The following is a 27,836-nucleotide window of genomic DNA, read 5'->3' on the forward strand; positions in this document are numbered from 1 at the left end:
TATAACTGAATTCTTGTCTAGATGATCCTGCAGTGCTTCTTTAACCAGTGCCTCCATTAATTTACCTGGAACAGAAGTTAAACTAACAGGTCTATAATTACTTGTGTCAGCCTTTGATCCTCCTTTGTGAATTGGGGTTACATTTGCACATCTCCAGTCTATGGGTACCTCCCCAGAGTCCAAAGAAGCTCTCATAATTATGGCTAGGGGTTTGCTTACTTCCTTTGCTGCCTCCTTTAATATAACTGGATAGATCCCATCCACCCCAGGTGCCTTTTTTATGTTTATCCTCAACAATCTCTCCTCCACTTTCCTCTGTTATTACAAAATCATCCAGCTCACTGCCAATGTTTACTTTACTTACATCATTCTCCTTCCTGAATAACTCCTCATGTGTGAATGTAGATGCAAAATACTCGTTTAGATTGTTAGCCACCTGAGCAGGATCCTCAACTGTTGAACCATCAATATCCAGTGGACCAATCTGATTCATCCCTTTCCTTCTTGAGTTTAAATAGGTAAAGAACTATTTTCTGTTTTTCTTTGCTTCCTTTGCCAAGGATTTTTCGTAGTCTGCCTTTGCCTGCCTAATCTCCTTTGTGACTTGGTTACAGACCAACTGATATCTATCATAGGCTTCCATGTCACCCATTAATTTGTATGTATCCCATGCATTTTTCTTCTCTGCCACATGTCTCATTAGTTCATCTGACAACCATTTAGGCCTAAACCCCTGAACAATATTTCTTAGTTGGTATGTAAAGCCTGGTAGCCTCCAAGATTAGTTCCTTGAATGTTTCCCATTTTGAGTTTCCTGTTGGTAACATCAGTTGGTCCCACTGTATAGAATTTAAATACTGTCTCAGACCATCATAGTGGCCTTTACGAAAACCCTTCCCTTTACCTGATGGTAGTTACCTCCTTGAGTAAATCCCACTTCAACACACTGTGATCACTGCCACCTAGTGGTTCATTTATCTGCAGATTCTTAATGCATGAAGAATCACTACTGATAATCAGATCAAGAGTATTGCTCCCTCTTGTTGCCTCACGAACATGCTGATGTAGAAAACAATCATCCAATAAATCCACAAAAGCTTTGCTAATGTGGCTAATGAGTGACCAACCCACAAATTCAAGTCAATATCTGGGAAATTAAAATCCCCCATTATAAGACTCTCTGATTTACTGGCCCACTCTATTTCCCTGTACAATATCTTATTATACTCATCAGTCATTAGGCCTACAGCACACTCCTACTCTCAATTTTGATTTCCCTATGCTTATGTTACACCAAACTGACTCGACACTGCCCTGTCCATCGATGTCGACTGGCTTCACTTCCTTGGACTTTGTGTTTCTTAACTAATAGCATAACCCCTCCTGTCCATCCTTTCTATACACATTGTATTCCCCAAATTCCAGTTCCGCATTCCTTATATCTGTGTGACACCACGTCTCTGATATCCCAACAATATCTGCCTTTGATGTTTTGAGCAATACCTCAAATTCATCAAATTTATTTACTAAACTCCTAGCATTGGTGTACACACAGGTATACATGCACCTGTTTCTATTCTTAGCTACCCTAACACAACCCATGTGCTTACTTGTACCACAATGACTCCCAGCAGTCATTGCAGTACAAGAAATATCCTGCATCTTGTTTTTCAGGCTTCTGCTCATTTCAATAGAAGCAGTGCAAGAATCACCTCCACCTCTGCCAGTGGCTACTGTTAATCTATTCGTCCTTGTATCCCCCCCCCCCAACTAGCAGTTTTCCGACCCACCTAACTCTGCCTCGACAGCATCAGCAAAAATTCTTGCACCCTTTCTATTTAAGTGTATCCCATCCCTGTAGAAGCAATCTCTCCTGTTAAGAAGTACAGTCCAGGCTGAAAAAAATTCTTCCCCTTGAGCCTTGCACATTGCCTCCAGGGCTGAATTGATCGACAAGTCTCTCAACATATACTCCCTCCTATCATGTCTGGGCAGAATTGCAGACACTTTCAAATTCAACCCTAATTCACGGCTTTTTTTCAACAGTGACCTGTACTTGCTAAGTAATTCTGCCGGTCTCCTACTCTTAATATCATTAGTGCCAACGTGTACAACTGTATCATCTTTTGTGCCCTTAAAAGATGATATCCGCTCTACAATGTCATCAACCTTTGCCCCTGGCAGACATACCCTGGTCCTATTCCACCTATCCTTTTTACAAAGCATGTTCCCCCGCTTCCCTGACAATAGAGTCACCAACAACTACTAGTTCCCTGTGGGACCAATGCATTCTGCCTAGGGAGCTGCCTCCTGTGTTGCCTGATGACCAAGTGCAAGCTCTGGCGTTGGTGTGGGCGGCTGAGAGCTTGATGGGCCCCTCAATTTATTTCCTTCGAGGGCATCCACCCTGTCCTTCAAGCTCTCATAAAGGCCCATAACAACACTGAGTTGTTGCCTGATTTCCTTGCACTCCTTACATCGTGCACACACAAAGACATCCCCCTTGGCAGTATCATGTCCCGTGCCCGACTGCTCCGCAAACATCAAGCAAACAGTGCATTTTAAAAGACTGTGATTCAGGGGGCAACTACTCCCCTGAACCACAGCACTCTCATTAGCTTGAGCCTTTTGCTTTGCTGCTCTGGTCTGAGTCATGATTCAGATTTAATTCAATAAAATTTCAAAACAAAATTAAATCCTTAAGTTATATCCCAAAACAGTTATAACACTATATTTATTTTTTCGGTATCTGGTGTTAATGTTTTCAAGAAATAACACTTCACTACACAAATACTGTTTTAATTAGTTTACTGATAAGATAAAGTATTACGAACTTTCCTTAATCAATCCTAATATCTAAATTAAAATTGGTTATACAGCAATACCTCGTTTATCACAGCTTCAAACAGCACAGGTTTCATTACAACACTGTTTTCAATTAAATTTAAGTCAAAAATTTACTGTACATATTAAAACTCATTCAATAGCCTAGACAAGTACTTTACATATATGCTGCATTGTTGTAGCCTAGATACACGTACATATGCTGTAATGCCAACTCTATTGTCTCACATGCACATGTGCCAGTAGCTCCCCTCGGGCAGTCAGTGGCAATGTGCTACAATGTTCAGTATTCTTAATTCCATCCTGACGAGACGATGTGATAGCTTTTCAAACATTTTGTTTCACAATTTATTTTTTACCCCTTTAAACACAATTGAAAATATATTTGCATCTTGGCTAGAAATCACTGCCAAGTCAATGCATTCTGTTTGGCAGCATGTTTTGCCCCATTTGGCAAATGATTTCACTGGTTTTGAATCACAAGTTCAGACATTGCAAAGGTCGGAAGAGACTTGGGATTCGAAACTTTGGACACTGCCAATGTACGTGACTGCATTGACTCACATGCAAAAGACTCAGATGATGCAACTCTCCTTGAAATAGACAAGCAAGCTGCATATGAAGAGGAAAACAATTCTAAAGTGGCATCAAAAGAATTTAACAGAAGAATTGGAGAAAGTTTTTTGGGGAATTGACATGGCCTGCAAGGCAATTATGAATGGAGATCTGAATGTTGAGGGTAGCATCAAGATACAGCAAATTTTACAAGATGGGATTTGGTGCTACAAAGATTTGTAAGCTGAGAAAAAAAATAGTTTGTTCTCATCTCTTATGATGTTACCTTTCATTAATAAAATTTTTGCAATATTTTTTATTTCAAATCCTTTTCATTGGCTATCAAGCACAAATTGTTTATAGATTTATTATAATTTGTTTATAACCTGTATATAGACCTTTTATATGCCTGTTTCTCAGGCACACATTAAATTATAATCCATTATAATTATACCTCAATCAGCATGGCTTCACATAACAGTTTCAGTACCAAATATCAGTGCAATTTGGGGTATTGTATTTCTGAAGTCCATATTGAATTTTGGGAATGATGTGGCATATATGGAAATAAGGCATATTAATGAAATAGAACTAACTTTACAAAAAATAAAAAAAAAAAACTTAGCGAACAAATGAATTGTTAGTCATTGTTTATGTCATAAATATAATCAACCAATGTGTTTTGTGAACTTACTATTATTTGTAAATTAGTAAACTGGAACATCATCAGAAAATGATTTTTACTGTTCTTCCGGGTAGTCCAGTTTGTTGTCCCCATTCAAACCCCAAAAACTTGCCGAGTTTCTGAATGGCCAAAAACTTGGCAGTAAATTTTTTAAAATCCTTTTTCTGTCAATAAACTAATTAAAACAATATTCAAATGGTAATGTGTTACTTTTTAAAATTACTTTGTATATCCACATAAATTTGACGTGAAGTTAGAAAAGGTATCTATTGGGAATTATGAAATTTTATTTGTGCATACTTCCATGTTATAGATGGACCTTATAATCAGAAACAGTTCTTAAACTGTTCTATAAAACATGCCAATGCAAATAAAAAATAAAATAATTATGAATTGTTTGTTCTTCCTTTCCTTGGCATTAGTCTGAATAAGCAGGAATGTTCTTCATTATGAAAATTAAACAATTTTGTAGTGTATATCTATATCTGGCTGAATTCAATTGAATCTGTCAGATTTTGAAGATTTGATGACCCTCCTTGACTCATTAAAATGTTAAATTAATTTTTTTTTCTATTTGTTTTTTTTTTTTCTGAATTTTAAAAACTTGCAATCTCCTTTGACCATTAAATCCTTGTTCAATGTTCAGATAGATAACAAGATATCTATAATTAGCAGATTTGGAATTTCCAGTTCTATGTAAACTCCATGTTTTGTTACATTTCCCTAGGCCTCTCTGTGAGGGAAAAATTAGCAGACTTTAAAAAATAACAAAGGATAGGCTATTTTTTTTTTTATCTCGTTACTGAAATAATCATTGTTTCACTAGATCAAAAATACTCTTTATCAATTAATAAAAATTATTCCTTTTATTGTAACATCAAAACCAGTGATCCACAATAAATTTTATATTAAAATTATAAATTGCAAAAAAATTTTACAACTAGTTTTTTACGTCTGTCATTGAAAACAGTACTACTTATTACATATGAATTTTATATTTATAAATCTTCCTTCCACTAAAATTGTAGAAAATTTATTAGCAATTTCTTACAAATATACAATATATTTTTAATGAAGAAGCAAACAAGGAATTTTTCCTTTGTGTCCTGGAAATGGATGGCAATTCTGAAAGTAAAATTAATTTTTAACAGTTGTAATAAGGAAAATTATTCCAAGAATAGCACAATAACAAAGGGAAAAAAATACAGTAAACCCCCGCTATTCGCGGGGGTTACATTCCTGAGAAATGCCACAAATACCGAAAACACGAATACTGAGTTATGGCTTCCATAGTAATAAAGGGATTCCGTTCCAAATATATATAAGAAAAACTAGTCCAAAATTTTGCCTATGTATGTATTATATGTACCTTTATAATATGACTATGTACATAGACAGTACATAGTGAAATGCAAGCATAAGGCATCGAAATGAAAATAAGAAACAATTTTAAATGTAATATTTATTAAAAATTTCAAACTAATCTGTCAATCCAGCACCTTTGCTATAGCTAAAAAACTTATCCCGCCAGTGCTATCACCAGTTTCGCTAGTGTTGATAAAGGTTGCCTTTTCACGAATGATGAGTGAACTTAAGGGAATTTTATTTTGAGTTCGGTCTTCCATCCACAGATTTAAAACCTTTTCCATTTTTTCTAATTTAACATCACGAGTTACAGAGCAAATTTTTGAAGCAATTAGCGCGTTTTCACGGACACTACGGCGGATTTTTTCTTTTGATTTCTTGATTGATCATACCGTTGACTTATTGATTTTATAATGTTTTGCCACTGACGAGACACTTTCACCATTAGAAATTTTGTCTAATAACTGAATTTTACTCGCTAATGTCATCACCTTTGATCTTTTCACAATTCCCTTGTTATTCGTAGCCATATTTTTGTAGGGGTTAGAAAAGAATTTGTCCACAATAAAGTCATTTTCTTCCATTAACACACATGAAAAAGTCTGTTTACACTAACACACTGCAAAACGATAGATTTTTCACTTCTGTAAGCATATCAATTTATAAACATAAATTGAATAAAAAAGCAAATGGCGAAACCTTCCATGACAAGCGCATAGCACATACTGAACAAGGATTAGCGAGAAACATCCACGCTCGTGATTTTGTCACCCCTCTCCCCCACCCACTGAGTGCTGTTTTGACCAGCAAAGATGATTTTAGCCACGTCCATGTTTTTTTATGGCTGAAAATGTTCACGGCGATTTAAAATTCACATTTTTTTTAGGTTTCATTTTATATTAAATCAGCGACCACGAATACAGATACTGTGAATAGCGGGGGTTTACTGTACAGCACAATAATAATTTTATGCAACAAAAATAGTAGTGAGTATCCAGTTGTCCCATCTGCACGTTTCAGTAATGTCACAGCATTGTGCAACATTTCTCATGGAGAGATATCTCAAACTATGTACTTTTCATGAGAAATATTATCTGACAGTGACATTAATTATGGTCTGGACATAAATCTCACAAGGTGATAAGTTGATAATGTTAACTAAGACCTTGCCATTAAGAGACCACCTAACATCAAAAGTGTTAATTGCTGTGATGCAGGATATTATCAAAGAAAAAATATACATAAAACAAAAATTAAATAAAATAAAATAAAGAATAATTGCTTCATAATTCTAGACGAGATGTGATTAAAAAGTTGGGGAACCAAATTGTATCTTGAAATTGAAGAGGCACTGTAATTTGTCACAACATGTTTGATGCATGAATAACCCATTTATCTGCAGTTGATCTGAATTAGCATGCACTGAATAGAAGGTGTTTTGTCATACTTTAAAATGAGTGATTTTACAAATCAGCAAATGTGTCACAAAATTTAATTTCAAATTAGTGAAAAGTGCAACAGAAAACTTTGAAAATTGTTAAAAACAGCTTTTGAAGAACATACTATATGTTTAAAGACTTTTCAGTGGTTTCCCAAGTTTTAAAGAGGGCTTTTTGTCCATCAAAGAGGATCCTGCCCTTCAACTTCAAAAACCAATGATTCAAATGCGTGTGATCGCTTTGTGGGTGATCAACATTCAACAATGTGACACTGCTAGTGATATGTATGGGATGGGACACTGCAATCAATTTTAATACAAGATTTGGGAATGTGATGTGTTTCAGTCAAGCTTATATTTCACATTCCAGGAACTCTGTCAATGTGCTTTGTTTCTATCATCGTTGCTGGTGATGAATCACGGTTGTATGGCTATGCCCATAGATCCAGCTCCACTCCTCTTAGGGGAAATCTCAGTGTTTTCCAAGGCCCAAAAATGCAAGAGTCTCAGTGAAATGTGAAGATGATGCTTATTGTATTTTGTGACTCACAGGAGACTGTTCATTATAAATTTTTCCCCACACAGTCAAACAGTGAATTAGGAATACTACAAAATAACTCTACAGCAATTGAGTAATGATCAGAGAAAGGAGCCGGAAAACTTAGATTAGAGAATTGGTGCTTTCACTGTGACAATGCCCCTGTACATTTGGCATTTTCTGAGGAAAAATCCAGTCATACTAACTGGATTTAGTTCTCCACGATGCTTTTCATTTCCCAAGCTTAAACCTTTAAATTTCCCACCCTTGAAAGGGCACAATTTGCAAGGACTTAGAAATTATTCAGAACATAACACATTCACTATTGGCAATTTCAAAAAGAAGCCTATCAGAAATGTTTCCAGAAGTTAAACCTTCTTCATTTATCAAATGTTACTTCAGTTCTTTTTCAGTTTTGAAATTTTTGATCACACCTCATGTAAGTAAGTACACAGTAATAATTAAATATGTTAACAAAATTAATCAAAATACTTAGAGATCTTGCAAATCTTCAGATTAATAATACATTACTTTACAAATCTCTGCTGTATGTATACATACAGCAAAAGTTCTATACACATAAAACCTCCACACCTATTGAAGGTTTGCATGAATACAAGTTATGTATGGCAAAATAGGTAGTTTAACTTTTTTATTATGAGGAAAACAAACTTATTATAAAGATAAGCAGGTTGGGATTTCAGTGTGAGGAGATATCTTTTCCAATATCTGCCGACTGGCCAATTTGACATGACTCACCTATCAGTTAATCATTTGAACATCTAATTAAATTTAATTTTTTGAAATTATAATTTTGTACTGCAATTAATAATATTTGGAATATGCCTAATATTTGGGCATGGTTTGTTTCCCTGTTTAGCAAGTTTGGTTTGATGACAGATACGGAACTTATTCACTATTTGGAACTCAATTCACTAGCTCATTGAAATGCTTTGGATTCAATAGTCCTGTAGCTTTCTTGAAATATAGCTAACCCTTGCCTTCTTTTTCTTTCATCTGCAGATTGATCAGAAATATCCCATTAGAGATCATTTGAATCATTAAGGGCCTCCTAGCTGTATTTAATTGCCTTAATATTAGTATTAGATTGCCCCCCCTCCCCAGCAGATTCTCAGATCATTAAGACTATTCTTAGTATTACACAATCTGCATATGTTACCATTTAGTTTAATTTCTTACCCCCCACCTCCAAAGGCTGTTTAGTTGATCCCCCTAAGCAAGGATCACTATTTGGCGAGGTCTTGGATTGATGAATTACACTTGTTTACAAGTGTAATTCATCATTCATTCATCAATTGAATTGATGAATTACACTTGTAAATAAGTGTAATTCATCAATCCAATGGATGTTTATATTTGTAGTTAGCCATGAATTTCATCTCTGCCCTCAAACTTCAGTAATTCTTTCAAATAATTTTATTATAATAGGGGTTTTCATATTCAGAAGATGCAAAAGGGTATATAGGGAGAAGGTCTGCAAAGACATGAAATTCAGAACAAGCACTGTGACCCCAGAAATTAAAGGAAAAATATATATAAGAAATATCTGGCAAATAAAACATAAATCCTTATTCAAATATAAAGAAATGAGCTAGAAAATTATGATATATATGAAAGAGGCTAAAAAAAAATATTGGAAAGATTGGAAAACAAATTCCATGGAACACCAGTTGAAAATCAATATGCACATATGTACCAACTGTGTACACTTAAGGTGTACACAGATATCTTTTCTGATATCTGCTGACTGGCCAATTTGACATTATTCACCTATCAGTTTTTTTTTGCAGTACTTTGATCCAAGCCCGAGGTGGGATTCAAATCCGCGACCTTTGGGTTGCCAGGCAGGCACTTTGCCCACCCGGCTAGCCCGGTCGGCCACCTATCAGTTAATCATTTAAACATCTAATTAAATTTCATTTGTCAGAAAATGAAAAAGACCTGGGAATAATTGTGCAGTCAGACATGAAGTTTTCTGAACAATGCAGACAGGCTGCCAGAGCAGGTCATTGGGTTTTGTCAATGATATACAGGAATTTTGCTAGCAGGGAAAAGGAGGTGATTGTCCCTCTGTATAAGGCAATGGTCAGGCCACGTCTTGAGTACTGCGTACAGGTCTGGAGGCCTCATTTTAGGAAGGATGTAGATTTGCTTGAACGTGTGCAGAGAAGGGCAACAAGATTGGTGAGGGGAATGAAGGAATCCTCTTACCAAGAGAGGCTTAAGTTCTGCAAATTGCAGCGGCTGGAGACTAGGCGCCTGTGAGGTGATCTGATTGAGGTGTATAAGGCCTTGAATGGGTTTAGCACGCTGAATTCTGATGGGATTCTTCCACTTGTTCAGATTACAAACCTAAGGGGGCATAAATTCAAATTGAGGAAAGACAGATGCAGAATAGATTGCCTTTAGCCAGCGAGTGGTTAATTGTTGGAAGAAACGTCCATCTGTCATTGTGGAAGTTAATAGGTTAAATAAATTTAAGGAGGAACTGGACAAACATTTAGAGGGAATTGTTTTGTAATTTTTTTTTTTTCCTTTTCTTTTCGGCTGATGCTGCATAAGCTCATACACTTGCTTTCTTACATCACATGCCACTACTTTTACTACTAATGCAAGTATCTTTAAGATACTTGTATATGTGCAAGTATCTTAAAGATGAAGTTACAAGTATTATTGAAAGAGAAACAGAGAAGTTAAGAAAAAATCATGGGAACATACCATCAACTGCATTAGATTTATATTTAAGATTAGTTGATTTCATGGCATCAATAATCTTATAAGGGAAATAAAAAGTTGTGCAAGTATAAAAATGACATTTGTATTGACAACTGAAAGTATTGAAAAATAGTTTACAATTAAACTTGGAGCGAGGTAGGGTTGCAACAAATCACTTCTTTTTATGATTTTCATTGACTAATATAGTGTTTCCCAAACTTTTTTAGTCATGGAACACTTTTCACCTCACAACACATTCACGGAACACTTATGAAACAAGTTTAGCAAGAGCCAAAGAACTGGCGCTAATATTTTATTTCATATGGCGCACTGTGCATCAGGAGCATCTTTATTACCAACACACTCTGAGCAATATGGCCTTAGTTGCTAATGCTCCTAAAAATCAAAAATTTCCAACACATGTAAAGCCGAAATTCAAGTAACTGTCATTATACTTTTGTTTTGGTCTTTTATTAGTTTGTTCCTGTTTTTTCACTTCGGATTTCTGGGGAACAAAAGGCTGCGATTGTTCTTCCTCACTTTGAAGTGTGACAGTATTGTGTTCATTTTCATCGAGCAAGTTGCACTACTAGAAGTACTTTGCTTCTCATTTTAGAGTTCCTTTTTTCAATCACAAATCTATGGTCACATATTTTAGTAATAACATTTAGAATACTAACAATTATCAAAAAAAATTGAAACAAGGAAGTGAGTTTAGTTATGATATCGGTTTGTTTCCTCCTCTCCTTCAACCCATATACTCCAGTCTAAATCGCATACGAATGGCATATTAGATCACTATATTGCTACTTTTTCGTAGGTGTCATTACCTCTACACATACTTCTCTACGCAAAGCCCACCAAAATAAAGTGTTCCGCGGTCTATTTGATTATTAGTCCATGCCAGTATATTAACCGAAAAAAAAAAAAAAATTATGTATAAGTTAAGTGCGATAGCATCATTAATATATAGCCAAATCTGAATTAACAGAATATTTGCAAGGTAGCATCATTTTAAGTTATATCTCATATTGTGAATACCTTCACGAGTTGCCATGATATTGCACTACTTCGAATAAGTAACGCTTCACCTGAGGAGAAGACTAATGTTACTTATTCTCAGATGGATACCACCACCCAGACAGCACTGTCTCAGGGCTATTTGGCCCTTCTTCGGTGGGTGGGTAGGTAACCAAGTGATGCAATGATGCCAAAAAAGTTATGAAGTATAACTCCACAATATGAGAGATGCCTGATGGTATATGATGTGTTTAAAGGGCCGAAGAAGGGCCAAATAGCCCTGGTGCCGTCTGGGTGGTGGTATCCATCTTTTTTTTTTTTTTTTTTTTTTTTTTTTCCTTTTATGAAAACCCCAAACACGAAAGGTATCAAAACCTATAGTACTTAGTACCGTGCATGGGTTGAAGGAGAAGTGTGTGTGTGTGGGGGGGGGGGGGGATGCCAGAAACTTTGCTCTAGAGACTAAACATGAGTTTCACCACTTCAAGCCTCCAATAAGCAAAGTGGTGGTATTTCATTGGTTGATGAAAGTCTGAGAATAAGTAACATTAGTCTTCTCTTCAGGTAAAGCGTTACTTATTCGAAGTAGGGCAATATCATGGCAACTCGTTGTGAAGGTATTCACAATATGAGATATAACTTAAAACGATGCCGCCTTGCAAATATTCTGTTAATTCAGATTTGGCTATGTATTAATGATGCTATCGCACTTAACTTATACATAGTCTAGACCATAGCTTGAGGCTTTAGCCTTAAATGCTTTATAGTCTAAAAAAATTATGTTAAATATTATAATGATACAAAAGTGGTGTACGCTACAAATACGCAAAATTTATTTATTTATTTATTTTTTAATTATTAATTACGATTTTTCGCGGAACACAGTTTGAGAAATGCTGGACTAATAAAAGAATATAAGATACTGAGATATTGACAAAGTTTAGTGTGACATGTAAAAACTGGATCATTATGTGGAACAAGTTAGCAATTTTGTCTATTTAGGAACAGGTTTTAACGAAAATGGAAGATCAGCTAGAGATAAACAATAGAAAAGTAAATCAAGATGTTAATGAAGCCAGTTAAATTGATTTGAAACTAAAGAGAAATCGGCAAATTATTTTAACTTATGGAGCTAAGTAAGAAAAAAAAGTAAATAGAGCTAACAGGTAGAACCAATGGTAAAAGCATATTAAAAATGAGGAGGAGATAAAAAAAAAACTTATTACTTATTAGAGAAGTCAGTTGAATTAGATGAAAATCATCAGTGTACAAGTAGAAGACAGAGGGCATTAACAAACAGTTTTGAAAATTTGGCCGCCAGGTGTCGCTTGGTGAAACAGACTTCTACAGCTGCTGCAAACGAATAAGTTTTCTTTCAAATTTTATCTTATTTTTAATTAGTTAATGTATTAATTTGTGTTTTACAAATAGATTAAATAGGCTTAGTAGCATTTGTTAGCTTATTTTTTAAGTTTAAGTTTAGCTAGTGATTTTGTAAGTTACAACTTGCTACTCATACTACTATCATGCCAGTGTTTTGGAGAGAATATCGTAGCACAACCAGTAGCGCAGAAGAATAGTAGGGTTTTAATTGTAATAAAAAGTATTTTGAAAGTTTTAATCCTTTTTTGAGTATACATCTTTTGTATTTAGCTAAGATATAACTAATTTAACGTTGTGATCGTTACGGTGTAGCGTAACTTGATAACATATATCTCAAACTTGATAGCTAAGGTATAACGTAAAATTATATAGTGGAATACGTATTACTGCATTAGTTTGCATAGTATTGTGTAGCATAGTAAATTAATCAACTAAATTTATTAACCTTATTAATTTTCATTGTTAATTAATTAAATCGTATTTAAATGGAAATCATGCCCCAGATTAGAGCAGGAAAGCAATGTCACAAAGTAAGAGGAGTGCTGTGGCTCGGGGGAGAACCGAATGGGGCAATTCTCCAACACATCACAGCCTTAAAAAATGTGCAACTTGTGAAATGTTCTGGAATGGGACATATTGCCAAGTGGGATGTCTGTGTGTGCTCGATGTAAGCAGTGTGAAGAAGTTAGGTGCCAACTCAGCATTTTTATGGGCCTTTATGAGAGCTTGAAGAACAGGATAGATGCCCTCGAAGGACTTAAACTGGGAGACCCAGCAAGCTCTCAGCTGCCCACATCAATGCCAGAGATTGCACTTGATCATCAGGCAACATAGCACCAACCTCTCACAAGAGCTAGTTATTGTTAGTGACTCTATTGTCAGGGAGATGGGAAATATATTGTGCAAAAAGGATAGATGGAATAGGACCAGGGTATGTCTGCCACGGGCAAACATTGATGGCATTGTAGAGCATATATCATCTTTTAAGGGCACAAAGGGTGATACTGTTGTACATGTCGGCACTAATGACATTAAGAGTAGAAGATCTGCGGACTTACTTAACAAGTACAGGTCAATATTGAAAAAAAGTTGCGAGCTAGGGTTAAATTTGAAAGTGTCTGCAATTCTGCCCAGACACAATAGGATGAGAGCCTTGTCAATCAATTCAGCCCTGGAGAGATTGAGCAAGGCTCATTGGGTAGAATATTTCTCAGTATGGTCTGTGCTTTTAACAGGAGAAATTGTTTCTACAGGGATGGGATACACTTAAATGGAAAGAGTGAAAGAATATTTGCTGATACTATCGAGGCAGTGTTAGGTGGGTCAGAAAACTACTAGCTTGGGGGGGGGGGGAAGTCACAGACTGATATATTAACGATAGCTACAGGCAGACATAAAAGCGATTCTTGCACTGCTTCTATTGGAATGAGCAGCAGCCTTGAAACGAGATACTGGGGATTTTAAGGGCTTCTGGGAGTCATTATGGAACAAGTAAATGCATGGGCTGTTTTAGGGTAACTAAGAGTAGGAATAGGTGCATGTATACTTACTTATACACCAATGCTAGGAGTATAGTAAATAAATTTGATGAATTTGAGGTGCTGGCAAAGACATCAAATGATGAATTTGATGTGCTGGTGAAGATATCAGGACATGGTGTCACACAGAGATAAGGAATGCAGAATTAGAATTTGGAGTACAATGTGTACAGAAAGGATAGAAGGGAAGGAGGGGCGATGCTGTTAGTTAAAAAACACAAAATCTAAGGAAATGCATCCAGTTGACATAGGTCAACAGTGCAGTGTTCAGTCATTTGGTGTGACATGAGCACTGGGGAAACCAAGTTGACAGTAGGAGTGTGTTATAGGCCTAATGAGTACAACAAACAATTGTACAGAGAAATAGAATGGGCCAGTAAATCAGATTGTCTTATAATGGGAGATTTTAACTTTCCAGATATAGACTGGAACTTGTGATTGGTCACTCTACTAGCAATACTTTTGTGGATTTATTGGATGACTGTTTTCTACAGCAGCATGTTTGAGAGACAACCAGAGGGAGTAATACTCTTGATCTGATTATCAGTAGTGATTCTTAATGCATTAAGAATCTGCAGATAAAGGAACCATCTAGTGGTTCCTTTATCTGCAGTGATCACAGTGTACTGATTTGGGATTTACTTAAAGATATAACTACCATCAGGGGTAAAGGAAAGGGGGTTTTCTTTTGTAAAGATGACTAGTGGTATCAGAGATTTTTTTAAATTTTATACAGTGGGACCAACTGATAATGTTACCAACAACAAATTCTAAATGGGAAGCATTAAAGGAATTAATCTTGGAAGCTATTAGGCTTTTCATACCAACTAAGAAATACTGTTCAAGGTTTAGGCTTAAATGGATGTTAGATGACCTAATGAGAATCATGACAGAGAAGAAAAATGTGTGAGATGCATATAAATTATCAGGAGACATAGATGCCTATGATAGATATAAGATAGTCTGTAATCAAGTCTCAAAGGAGGTTAGGCAAGCAAAGGCAGATTATGAGAAACCTTTGGCAAAGGATGCAAAGAAAAACAGTAAAGACTTCTTTATTTATGTAAACTCTAGAAGGAAGGGGATGAATTAGATTGGTCCACTTGGCATCAATGATTCGATTGTTGATGAACCTGTTGAGGGAGCTGACAAACTGAATGAATATTTTCTAACTACATTTACATGACGAGGTCTGTAGGGAAGTGGAGGTCAGAAGCTTATCCAACTGTGGCAAGGAGCTAAATGATTTTGTAATAACTGAAAGTAAAGCGGAGGATAAATTGTTGAAATTGAACATAAGAAAGGCACCTGGGGTGGATGGTATCTATCCAGTTATATTAAAGGCAGTAAGCAAACCTTCAGCCATAATTATGAAAGCTTCCTTGGACTCAGGGGAGGTCCCCATGGACTGGAGATGTGCAAATGTGTCCCCAATTCAAAAAGGAGGATCAAAGAATAACACGGGTAATTACAAACCTGTTAGTCTAACTTCTGTTCCAGGGAAAATAATGGAGTCACTGCATTAAGGAAGCAATGCAGGATCATCTGGACAAGACTGTAGTTAGAGTTCAGACACAGCATGGGTTTGTTAAGGGAAAGTCTTGTCTGACAAAGTTGATTGGCTACTATGATGTGGTCACAAAGGAACTGGATGCAATAAATAATTTTGATATCATATACTTGGATTTTAGGAAAGCTTTTGATACTGTGGCACACGGAAGACTACTGTAGAAATTGGAGCAGTATGGCATTAAGGGCAAGTTGCTACAATGGATAAAATGATTGAGTGGGAGAAGACAGAGTGGTTATCAATGGACACTGCTCTTTTTGGACTAATGTTATTAGTGGAGTCTCCAGGGTTCGGTGTTGGGTCCATTTTTGTTTTCTGTATTTATCAATGATACTGATGAAGGTATATCAGGCTTAGTGTCGAAGTTTGCAGATGATACAAAGGTTGGTAGGGTTGTCAATGATAGAAATGACAGTATTCTATACTGCAACAGGATCTAAAAAAGTTGGGAAGTGAGCTGAAAAGTGGCAAATGAAGTTTAACATTGACAAATATGGGTAGCAGTAACCCCAGAATAATGTATCAACTGGGTGGTACCACATTCAGGGTAGTGGAGAATGAAAAGGACCTGGGGGTAATTGTGCAGTCAGATATGAAGTTTTCTGAGCATTGTAGATAGGCTGCAAGAGTAGCTCATGGTATCTTGTCAATGATATCAGGAATTTTGCCAGCAGGGATGAGGGGATGTTTGTCCCCTTATATAAGGCAATGATTGGGCCACACCTTGAGTACCGCATATGTCTGGAAGCCTCATTTAGGAAAGATATAAAGCTGCTGGAATGAGTACAGAAAAGGGCAATGAGATTGGTGAGTGGAACAAAGGGTTGGTGTTAGCAAGAAATGTTTAAGTTCTGCAAACTGCAGCTTCTGGAGACTACGCACCTGTTAGGTGATCTAATTGAGGTGTATAAGGCCTTGAATCGTTTGATCAAGCTCAGTGCTAATTGGATTCTTCCTCTTGCTCAGATTGAGGAGACAAATTCAAATTGAGGAAAGACAATTATAGAACAGATGTGTGGAAATTTGCCTTTAGCCAGTTGATAATTGGAACAAACTTCCATCTGTTGTAGTGGAGGTCAACAACTTAAATAAGTTCAAGTCAGAACTAGACAAACATTTGGAGTGAATGGATGGGTGAAATGAGTGTTTTTTTTTTTTTTTTTTTGGCTGATGCTATGTAAATTTTCTTACTTGCATCACATCTCTACTAATGCTAATGCCTGCTATTCTGTTGTGGATTTCTGGCAGTGTAGTATATGCTATTTTGTGCATATGATATGCTATTTGACGACTTCTTTAATGTTAGGTTTTCATTCTTGCTTTTTTTTTAATATTTAGGAAGATTTTTTCATTCTGAGAGTATTTCTTTCCTTAAGGTTTTAAGATTGTGCCAATTTAATGACCTCAATTCGTTTTAACTTTGAACATGACTTTTAGTTTCATGCAACTCCAGAAAGTGAATAACATTTGTCTCTTTCTATTCAAATTGCTGTCTATGATTGTAAACTGCAGACCATTTACTGTTTACATTTACCATCAATTGCTTTTTTTTTTTTATGAAAACCCCAAACATGAGATATTAGAACCTATAGTACTTAATAGAATGCATGGGTTGGAGATTGAGAAGATGAATGAAGGTATTTGTTGATATTAGTCTTGAACTTCTGTAGATTGTAATTTTCAAAAAATACATATGAAGGAATGTTCTTCCAGAAAACAAAAGTTAAATGAATAAATGAGGAAGAAGAAAAGTTGGTTCCGTGAGCTTGTAATTGGACAGTAAAAGGATGTTGATTGGTTGAGCTTTTCCCACATCCTCAGAGGCAGGTTCTTATTTCAAACACTGTGTACCTACAAAAACAGAGGCTGCTTTTTTTTTCTTTTTTAAGAGTTCCAGTTTTATCAATTTACAGTATGTATATTATGAATTATTTCACCTTATTTATTGTCAATCATACAAGAAGAACATCCACAAAAACATGCTACATATTACAATACAAGAAATAAGTAAGCATATTAAAAAGTTGGGTGAATTACATTGTAAGGTATGTGCAGTGAAGCAAAAATAATTATTTTATATATTATTAATTATTTAGTAATTAAAAATCAAACATGCCTGAAATGTGGCTCATTGTATACACACTTAACTTGTTAAATCTGCATGTACTGAGATGAAATATTTACACATTATCTATATTAATATTTAAATTTTCTTTAACTATACAAACTGGCAACCTAATCTGTATACTCACTTGGATTAAAGATAAAGAGTCTGGATCTGGGTAATTTTTTTTACTTAAGTTGGAAGATGACAGTAGTTGTTTTTGTGGAACTGCAACCCTAATAAATCATATGAAAGGCATTAAACAGATTAATTATAAATTAATTATATAAAAGGCTCTTATCATAAAAAAACTCTCAACACACCAGCATCCAAAATCTGAGATTTTAGCAACCAAAACAATTAGAGTTTTAGTGGTTTATAATTGAGTCTACTGATCATACTTTAAAGAAATTGCAAAAATGTGAAAAGTTTTTCCATTCAAGTTTTCAATTCTTTTCCTCTCCTCCCCATTTTTTTGTTTAAGAACTGCTAATTGGAAAGACAATTTTTTTTAATCATAATGGCTACTACATTTGAAAAATCCACTTTAATTATAAAATTAATAATATTTATCATCTAAATGCATTTCATGTGAAACATCTCTGCCACCATATATAACTATTATTATTTTGTATTAATTTATACATAATTTACAATTAACTGCTGGCAGTCATGTAAAATCATATAAAAGATAATGCTAACTTTGTAGCACATTTCACCCCATCCAATAGATTTCTAAAATTTTCAATAGAAAAATTCTGGCAAAAAGTTATCTTAAAATGCACTGAGTTGCTGCAGATACAGAATGCTTATCTAGTAAAGTCGGAGCAAAATTACCAAAAGTGAGGATCAGAATTACCCTTCCCTGCTCAACCATGAATAGGTTTAAAGTATGGATTTGGGGCCAAAAAAAAGCAGAACAAAAATTCAAAATAAGCTAAAACTCCAAAAAAGGCATATTAAGTTTTATTTTATGCCACTCTTCATTAATACGTGAAAATATCATTATAATTGTTATCATTTAAACATAATAGCAAGAAATTTTTTCAAAATTTCAAAATTGAAACTTTGCCTCTTACAAGCATGTTTCATGAGACAGAGAGAGAGACTATTTTTTTTACTTTAACTGAAATAGAACACACACTTGCAGCAGTGAATGAGAGATTGCTGCAGATTGACTTCTCCAGCTGGTTGTTTTGTATTGAAAATCAGAGATAGATCCTCTTAATCCAAACTGTTGCCAATGTCTTAACCTTGTTGTTGTTGTCATTGTTTGGTTTTTAGGAGCATTAGCAACTAAGGCCATATTGCTCTGGGATATGTGCCGGTCATTCCCTGACCTTTCCGCATCCTCCGTATTTGGTGGTGATGGATTCGAACCCCGGTCTAATCAAGAAGTGTGTGCTACGCACTCCTGCTCCTTCCCACCTGGCTACAAAGGCGCCTTCTTAACCTTGTCAAAATTTCTCTCACACATTCAGAATGGGTTGAATATGTGCAATGCAAGTCTGGGTGCAATTTCCTTGAATACCTGAAAACTTGATTGAGCTCTTGAAAAATCCACTTTAATTATAAAATTAATAATATTTATCATCTAAATGCATTTCATGTGAAACATCTCTGCCACCATATATAACTATTATTATTTTGTATTAATTTATACATAATTTACAATTAACTGCTGGCAGTCATGTAAAATCATATAAAAGATAATGCTAACTTTGTAGCACATTTCACCCCATCCAATAGATTTCTAAAATTTTCAATAGAAAAATTCTGGCAAAAAGTTATCTTAAAATGCACTGAGTTGCTGCAGATACAGAATGCTTATCTAGTAAAGTCGGAGCAAAATTACCAAAAGTGAGGATCAGAATTACCCTTCCCTGCTCAACCATGAATAGGTTTAAAGTATGGATTTGGGGCCAAAAAAAAGCAGAACAAAAATTCAAAATAAGCTAAAACTCCAAAAAAGGCATATTAAGTTTTATTTTATGCCACTCTTCATTAATACGTGAAAATATCATTATAATTGTTATCATTTAAACATAATAGCAAGAAATTTTTTCAAAATTTCAAAATTGAAACTTTGCCTCTTACAAGCATGTTTCATGAGACAGAGAGAGAGACTATTTTTTTTACTTTAACTGAAATAGAACACACACTTGCAGCAGTGAATGAGAGATTGCTGCAGATTGACTTCTCCAGCTGGTTGTTTTGTATTGAAAATCAGAGATAGATCCTCTTAATCCAAACTGTTGCCAATGTCTTAACCTTGTTGTTGTTGTCATTGTTTGGTTTTTAGGAGCATTAGCAACTAAGGCCATATTGCTCTGGGATATGTGCCGGTCATTCCCTGACCTTTCCGCATCCTCCGTATTTGGTGGTGATGGATTCGAACCCCGGTCTAATCAAGAAGTGTGTGCTACGCACTCCTGCTCCTTCCCACCTGGCTACAAAGGCGCCTTCTTAACCTTGTCAAAATTTCTCTCACACATTCAGAATGGGTTGAATATGTGCAATGCAAGTCTGGGTGCAATTTCCTTGAATACCTGAAAACTTGATTGAGCTCTCACAAAAATATTTTTGCCAAAGGCCACCAACAGGTCAATACAAGAAATAAACTACTTATTCCTGAAGTTCTGTGGGGTGCACATGTTGTGAAGGAAAAAGAAAGAGTAGAATGAAGGGTAAAGAATTTTAAGAGTTCTTGCATCTAAGGAGCTATTTGTACATAAAGAAATTGTAAAATTGTTAGTATATAAACTAATAAGAACAAATTATCAAAAAAAAAGCACATTTGCAAAAAAAGTTGCTTAGATATAAGTAAATGTGACTTTTGAGGGTTTACTGGCCTCTATAGTTCCAATGGCATTACATCTTCCCACAGCAGCATTAATTTTCCGGATGGAAATGGATACCTTCATCCCTAATTATCTGCAAAAAATTCTTAACAAGTTAAGATAATTTTTTCTTAATGAGCACTTGTAATATGTTCCTCTGTGTATTTTTCCAATTTTCATAGCATGCTGGCACAAAGAAAACAAAAATTGAGATTGCTTGGTGGAAGTTGAAAGCAAGCAGATCTCTTTCCAAGTTGCAGCTATTTTATATTTAGAAGTTGGTATATGATGAGAAACCAAAGTACTTAGTAATTGGAATTCACTCTTCTTTTTCCACTTTGCAAAAAAAAAGAAAAAAGAAAAAAAAAAAAAAAAAGTACTTTTATAGATAATGCATCAATGTCAAACTTCAACACTAAATTATTCAGTCACTGGTTTAAAGAACCACTTTTGGCATTGTCATTTTCCATGAAAACAGAAAATGGATAATTAATATTAATCAGGCAAAATGATGCAAGGATGCAAACTTATTCTGCATCAGCCAAACAAACAAAAAAAAAAAAAAAAAAAAACCCTGATCTCATAATAGTTTAACCAATTTATACTATTTACAATACAATACCATCCAAGTCTGCCTTGAACCTTGTCAGACTCTACCTTGTGCGTGTGAGCTTATCCTGATAATCAACAACAATATTGTCGAAAGGTCAACTTCATGAGATCTAAGCATTCAATACACACATTTTAAATTAATTTTGGGTTAACTGTTGATCACCCTCTATATTTCTGTATTTGTAAATCACACAATTTATTGTAATCACAGGAGTGTCCCATGACTTTTGGTATGACAGTACACTGAAATGTAGTGGTGGGAACTAAATGTTACTTAATTTTTGTGAAAAGCAGCACCATCTCTAATTTATTTTCAACTAACAAGAAAAAAAAACACAAACTGGTAGTTAATTATAATTGAGCACTTAAAATAGCTGTGCAAGTCATACATGGCTTAAGTCACACATTGATGATCTTTATCTCTCCCACCCCATTCATTTCTTCTAATAAAATAAAGTAAAATTTCCTAGATGTCAGAAAAATGACAGCCAAATTTATACAGGGTGTCTCAAAAATATTGGTACAAACGTTTAGGGGAGGTAGGTAACATCTAAAGGAATGTGAATTGCATAGGAACCCATAACCGGAAACGTCACCGTAAGTCGGTACACGGCGCTGTTCATCAGTTTGTGAGAGGGAAAATTTCTGGTTTACTCATTCAAGCAGTAGTCGCCGCACGAAGAGCATGCATCGATATACGAACTGTGAGCTGGCAGACATGCACCTAGTGTATAGATTAGCAGAGGGCCCACACGGTGTGCGCCCCCATGCGGCACAACATCGCTTTGCAATAAATGCGTGGGCATGTATGGTCAGTGACTGCTTAGTCGGCCCATACCTGTTACCATCCTGCACAAACTCCGCTAAATATCGGATCTTTCTTGAACATGTTCTACCAGGATTACTTGACGATGTTCCAGCAAACGTGAGACGCAACGTTTGGTTTCAACATGACGGGGCGCCTGCCCATTATGGAAGGTGTGTTCGTGACCATTTGAACAGGCATTTTGGGCATCGATGGATTGGCCGTGGTGGACCCGTTGCCTGGCTCCCACGCTCACCTGATTTATCGAGCCTTGATTTCTTTCTGTGATGGGGGGGCCTCAAATCTGTCGTGTATGAATCGCCTGTGGAGACAGAAATGGATCTCGTGGCGAGACTCGTCTACACTGCTGCTACTGTCACAGAAACTCCAGGTATGTTCGACTGTGTCCGCCAATCCATGCTGCATTGGTGTCATGCATGCATTGCGTCTCATGGTGGAACCTTTGAGCATCTGTTGTAACATCATGAAATGCATCCATCTCATACTCCATTGTTAATATTATGCCAAATAAATGTTTGCCACTAATTACTGTCTTGTGTAATTTCTGCTTCTTGTGCCTCTGCTACTACTTTCCCATGACATATCTGGTTATGGGTTCCTCTGTGATTCACATTCCTTTAGATGTTACCTACCTCCCCTAAACATTTGTACCAACATTTTTGAGACACCCTGTATTTGGTAATGACAACAACATACCTGACAGAATAGGATGGCCTCCATGAAGTATCCTCCCTAGCTAATTTACAAATAGAACATACACTTTTTCCTGATTCGTCAGTATTACAGGGTTCTGCAAACAACCTTTCATTTAATCTATATTTATGGATACCTAATTGAATAAAAAATATCCAGCGTTACAAATCTAAAAGGATTAAATAGTTTCATTAAATCCCATTCCCAAATTTTCTCTTATAATGATGTGTCTTTAATGGCTATTAATACTGATTTTTTTTTAAAGAATGTAGTTAAGCAAACAATCAGTTGAGGCGGATTGTTTAGGTTGGTACCAAGGAAATGCCTGTATATAATATATATCATTTCTTGGCCTTTTGACTAAAATCAAAGTGTAGTGTATATGATATATATTCTAAGGCTGGCAGCTGGCTTATCTGTTTGCAAAGAGAAAAAAAAACCTGGAACAAATTTCATGAGCCTCTCCATCCAATGCTAATTCAGCCCCAGTTGAAAGGGAATCATTGAATTCCTCTCATCTGCATTCCTCTCATAATTAGACCCAATTAGGTTCAAACTTGACCCTTCCAAATGAAAGTCAAATAACAAATCTGCTCAGCCATCTCTGTGTGCATTAATGACAGTTAAAAGGAATGTTATTAAATAATAATAATAACCTGTATAGCTGCACCCACCTGATGTACAGGGATGACATCAAGCTCTGCGTGGCAACCAAGAAGCAATTCCTGCAATTACTCCGGATCACCGAAGAATTCAGCAATCATATCAGGATGGAATTTGGTCTAGGTAAATGAAAGACCTATGGATTGCAACAGGGGAAATAAGTCAGCCAAAGCTGTAGACTGGTAAAGAGATTGAAGCCATGACAGGATCAGCAGTTACAGCACAAGGCGTGTCTTACCAAAAAATACCATCAGAAACTCAGAAGCCTGCTGAAAGCAAAGCTGAATGGAGGGAACACAGTTAAAGCCATAGACACCTATGCAGTATCAGTGCTGACATGCTCCTTCGGGATCACAGATTAGATTAGCACCAAGCTGGAGAATATCATGAGAAAGACAAGGACAATGATGACCAAGAGCTGCCAACATCATCTAAAGTCAGCCACGGAGAGACTGACAATAGTTCGGGAGAAGGGACTTGATAGACCACCTCATCGAGCAACAGAAAACAGTGATAGCTAACATAAAGGATTACTTCCAGAAAAACATACCAGCACTGTACCAGGTCATAAGGAAGATAGACAAGCAGCATACCCCACTCAAAGAAGACACTCCATGGTAGATACAATGACCTCCATCAAGATCACATAAATAAAATGGCTTCCAATGCATGGCTCACAGGCAGGATGCTCTTCCCCAAGACTGAAGGATTCGTGTGGCAATCCAAGACCTGGTAATCAACACCAGAAACTATAGAAAATACATTGCCAAGGACCCTGGAGTGTCAGATGACACACGTCGATGATGCCACCTGGCCTCAGAAATGATCCATCACTGCGTGATGCAAGGTGATCATCCAGATTGAGTACAATTGTAGACATGAATAGGTACATCAGAAACTAGCAAGGAAATACAAGTTGATCGAAGAAAGTGTACTGTATTACAAGTACAAACAACAGGCAGTACTAGAGACCCAAACCCACAAGCTGTACTAGGATCATGTCATAATAACAGGCAAGACAATCCTGCACAACAGACCAAATAAAATGTAGTAGAGTGGATATCATCTTTTAAGGGCACAAAAGGTGATACAGTTAGTACACGTTGGCACTAATGATATTAAGAGTAGGAGACTGGAGGAATTACTTAACAAGTACAGGTCACTGATGAAAAAAAAAGCAGCGAATTAAAGATGAATTTGAAAGTGTCTGCAATTCTGCCCAGACACAATAGAAGGGAGTATGTGTCGATCAATTCGGCCCAGGAAGATTGTGCAAGGCTCAAGAGGTAGAATTTTTTTTCAGCCTGGTCTGTACTTGTTAATAGGAGAGACTGCTCCTACAGGGATGGGATACACTTAAATAGAAAGGGTGCAAGAATATTTGCTGATGCTATCGAGGCAGGTAAGGTGGGTCGGAAAAGTGCTAGCTTGGGGAAAATACAAGGACTAATAGATTAATAGTAGCCACTGGCAGAGGTGAAAGTGATTCTTGCACTGCTTCTATTGGAATGAGCAGCCTGGAAAACAAGATGCAGAGTATTTCAGAGAATGCTGGGAGTCATTGCGATACAAGTAAACACATGGGTTGTGTTAGGGTAGCTAAGAATAGGAACAGATGCATGTATACTTGCGTGTACACCAATGCACCAATAGGAGTTTGGTAAATAAATTTGATGAATTTGAGGTATTGCTCAAAATATCAAAGGCAGATATTCTTGGGATATCAGAGACGTGGTGTCACACAGATATAAGGAATGCATAACTGGAATTTGGGGAGTACAATGTGTACAGAAAGGAAATACAGGATAGGAAAGGAGGAGGGGGTTATGCTATCAGTTAAGAAACACATAAAATCCAAGGAAGTGAAGCCAGTCGACATCGCAGTGTCGAGTCAGTTTGGTGTGACATAAGCATTGGGAGATCAAAATTGAGAGTAGGAGTGTGCTATACGCCTAATGACTCTGATGAGTATAATAAGAAACTTTACAGGTAAATAGAGTGGGCCAGTAAATCAGAGTCTTATAATGGGGTATTTTAATTTCCCAGATATTGACTGGAATTTGTGGGTTGGTCACTCGCACACTAGCAAGGATTTTGGGGATTTATTGGATGATTGTTTCCTACATCAGCATGTTCAGGAGGCAACACTATTAATCTCATTATCAGTAGTGATTCTTCATGCATTAAGAATCTGCAGATAAAGGAACCACTAGGTGGCAGTGATCACAGTGTGCTGAAGTGGGATTTACTCAAAGCGGTAAAAACCATCAGTGGTAAAGGGAAGGGTTTTTGTTTTTGTAAAGGCGACTACGATGGTCTGAGACAGTATTTAAATTCCATACAGTGGGACCAACTGATGATGTTACCAACAGCAAATTCAAAATGGGAAGCATTCAAAGAATTTATCTTGGAAGCTACTAGGCTTTACATACCAACTAAGAAATATTGTTCAAGGTTTAGGCCTAAATTGATGTCAGATGAACTAATGAGACATGTGACAGAGAAGAAAAATGCATGGGATACATATAAATGAATGGGTGACATGGAAGCCTATGACAGATATAAGCTGGTCTGTAACCAAGTCAAAAAGGAGATTTTGGAGGCAGGCAAAGGCAGATTTTGAGAAATCCTTGGCAAAGGATGCAAAGAAAAACAGAAAAGAGTTCTTTACCTACGTAAACTCTAGAAGGAAAGGGATGAATCAGATTGGCCCACTGGATATTGATGGTTCAACAGTTGAGGATCCTGCTCAGGCGGCTAACAAACTAAATGAGTATTTTGCATCTACATTCACACATGTGGAGTTATTCAGGAAGGGGAATGCCAGAGGTTTATTCAACTCTGGCAGTAAGCTAGATAATCTTGTAATAACTGAAAGTAAAGTGGAGGGAAAATTGGCACCTGGGGTTGATGGGATCTATCCAATTATATTAAAGGAGGCAACAAAGTATGTAAGCAAGCTCTTAGCCATAATTATGAGAGCTTCTTTGGACTCAGGGGAGGTACTTATAGACTGGAGATGTGCAAATGTGACCCCAATTCACAAAGGAGGATCAAAGGCTGACACAAGTAATTATAGACCTGTGAGTTTACTTTCTCTTGCAGGAAAATTAATGGAGGCACTGGTTAAAGAAGCACTGCAGGATCATCTAGACAAGAATTCAGTTATAGCTCAGACACAGCATGGTTTTGTTAAGGGAAGATTCTTGCCTTACCAATTTGATTGAATACTATGATGCAGTCACAAAAGAACTGGATGCAGGGAATAACTTTGATGTTATATATTTGGATCTTAGAAAGGCTTTTCATACTGTTGCACAAGGAGCATTGTGGCATTGGAGGCAAATTGCTGCTATGGATAAAGGGATGGTTGAGGGAGAGAACACAGAGAATGGTAATCAATGGACACGGCTCATCGTGGACTAATGTTATTAGCGGAGTCCCTCAGGGTTCAGTGTTGGGTCCAGGAGCGGATTAAGGTCGGTTGAGGCCCCGGGCCCAGAAGAAAATATTGGGCCCCTTAAAAAAAAGAGAGACAGGGAAAATAAAAATACATGTTAACCATTTTTTTAAATAAATAAAAAATATTATGTACTATTAATGTTTCATTTCCAATAAAATTTGAATATAATATATGTATAATATAATTAATAATAGCATAATAATAATCAAACTTTTGAACTAATATATTCAACTAATTTGTTGCGGTTCTGCGTGGGCCCTTCAGAAGTCGGGGCCCAGGGCATGCACCCGCCGATAAATCCGCATCTAGTTGGGTCCATTGTTTTCTGTATTTATAAATGATATTGATCATGGTATATCAAGCTTAATGTCCAAGTTTGCAGACAATACAAAGGTTGGCAGGGTTATTAAGGACACTACTGATGCTATGCTGCTGCAACAGGATCTGGAAAGGTTGAGCAGATGGGCTGAGAGGTAGTAAATGAAGTTTAACATTGACAAATGTAAAGTACTACATATGGGAAACAGTAACCCCAGAGCAACGTATCAACTCTGGTACTACACTGACAGTGGTAGAGAATGAAAAGGACCTCGGGGTAATTGTGCAGGCAGATATAAAGTTTTCTGACAGTGCAGACGGGCTGCAAGAGTAACTCATGGTGTCTTGTCAATGATATACAGGAATTTTTCTAGCAGAGATAAGGAGGTGATTATTCCCTTGTATAAGGCAATGGTCAGGCCACACACTGAGTACTGTATACAGGTCTGGAGGCCTCATTTCAAGAAGGATGTAGAGCTGCTGGAATGAGTACAGAGAAGGGCAATAAGATTAGTGAATGGAACAAAGGGTTGCTCTTACGAAGAAAGGGCTTAAGTTTTGCAAATTACAATGTCTGGAGACTAGGTTGTTGTTATTTGGTTTTTAGGAGCATTAGCAACTAAGGCCATATTGCTCCGGGAATTT

General features: G+C 36.5%; 1 protein-coding gene across 3 annotated transcripts in view; it reads right to left on the bottom strand.

Annotated features, from left to right (window-relative positions):
* Positions 1 to 5,101: 5,101 nt before the first annotated feature.
* Positions 5,102 to 27,836, bottom strand: part of LOC150076035 (uncharacterized) — an 80,566-nt gene continuing 57,831 nt past the window's right edge. For all 3 annotated transcript variants that reach the window (XM_090387183.1, XM_090387182.1, XM_090387181.1), the window contains exons 7-9: positions 22,751 to 22,883; positions 17,925 to 18,012; positions 5,102 to 5,209 (exon numbers count right to left, since the gene is read on the bottom strand). In XM_090387183.1, the coding sequence (XP_090243309.1) occupies positions 5,153 to 5,209; positions 17,925 to 18,012; positions 22,751 to 22,883 (278 nt within the window). In that variant the 3' untranslated portion in view covers positions 5,102 to 5,152. The remainder of the gene's footprint in view (positions 5,210 to 17,924; positions 18,013 to 22,750; positions 22,884 to 27,836) is intronic.

This window comes from Mastigoproctus giganteus, chromosome 13 (assembly GCF_048544385.1).
Source record: "Mastigoproctus giganteus isolate SK-2022 chromosome 13, ASM4854438v1, whole genome shotgun sequence".
Classification (NCBI taxonomy): domain Eukaryota; kingdom Metazoa; phylum Arthropoda; class Arachnida; order Uropygi; family Thelyphonidae; genus Mastigoproctus; species Mastigoproctus giganteus.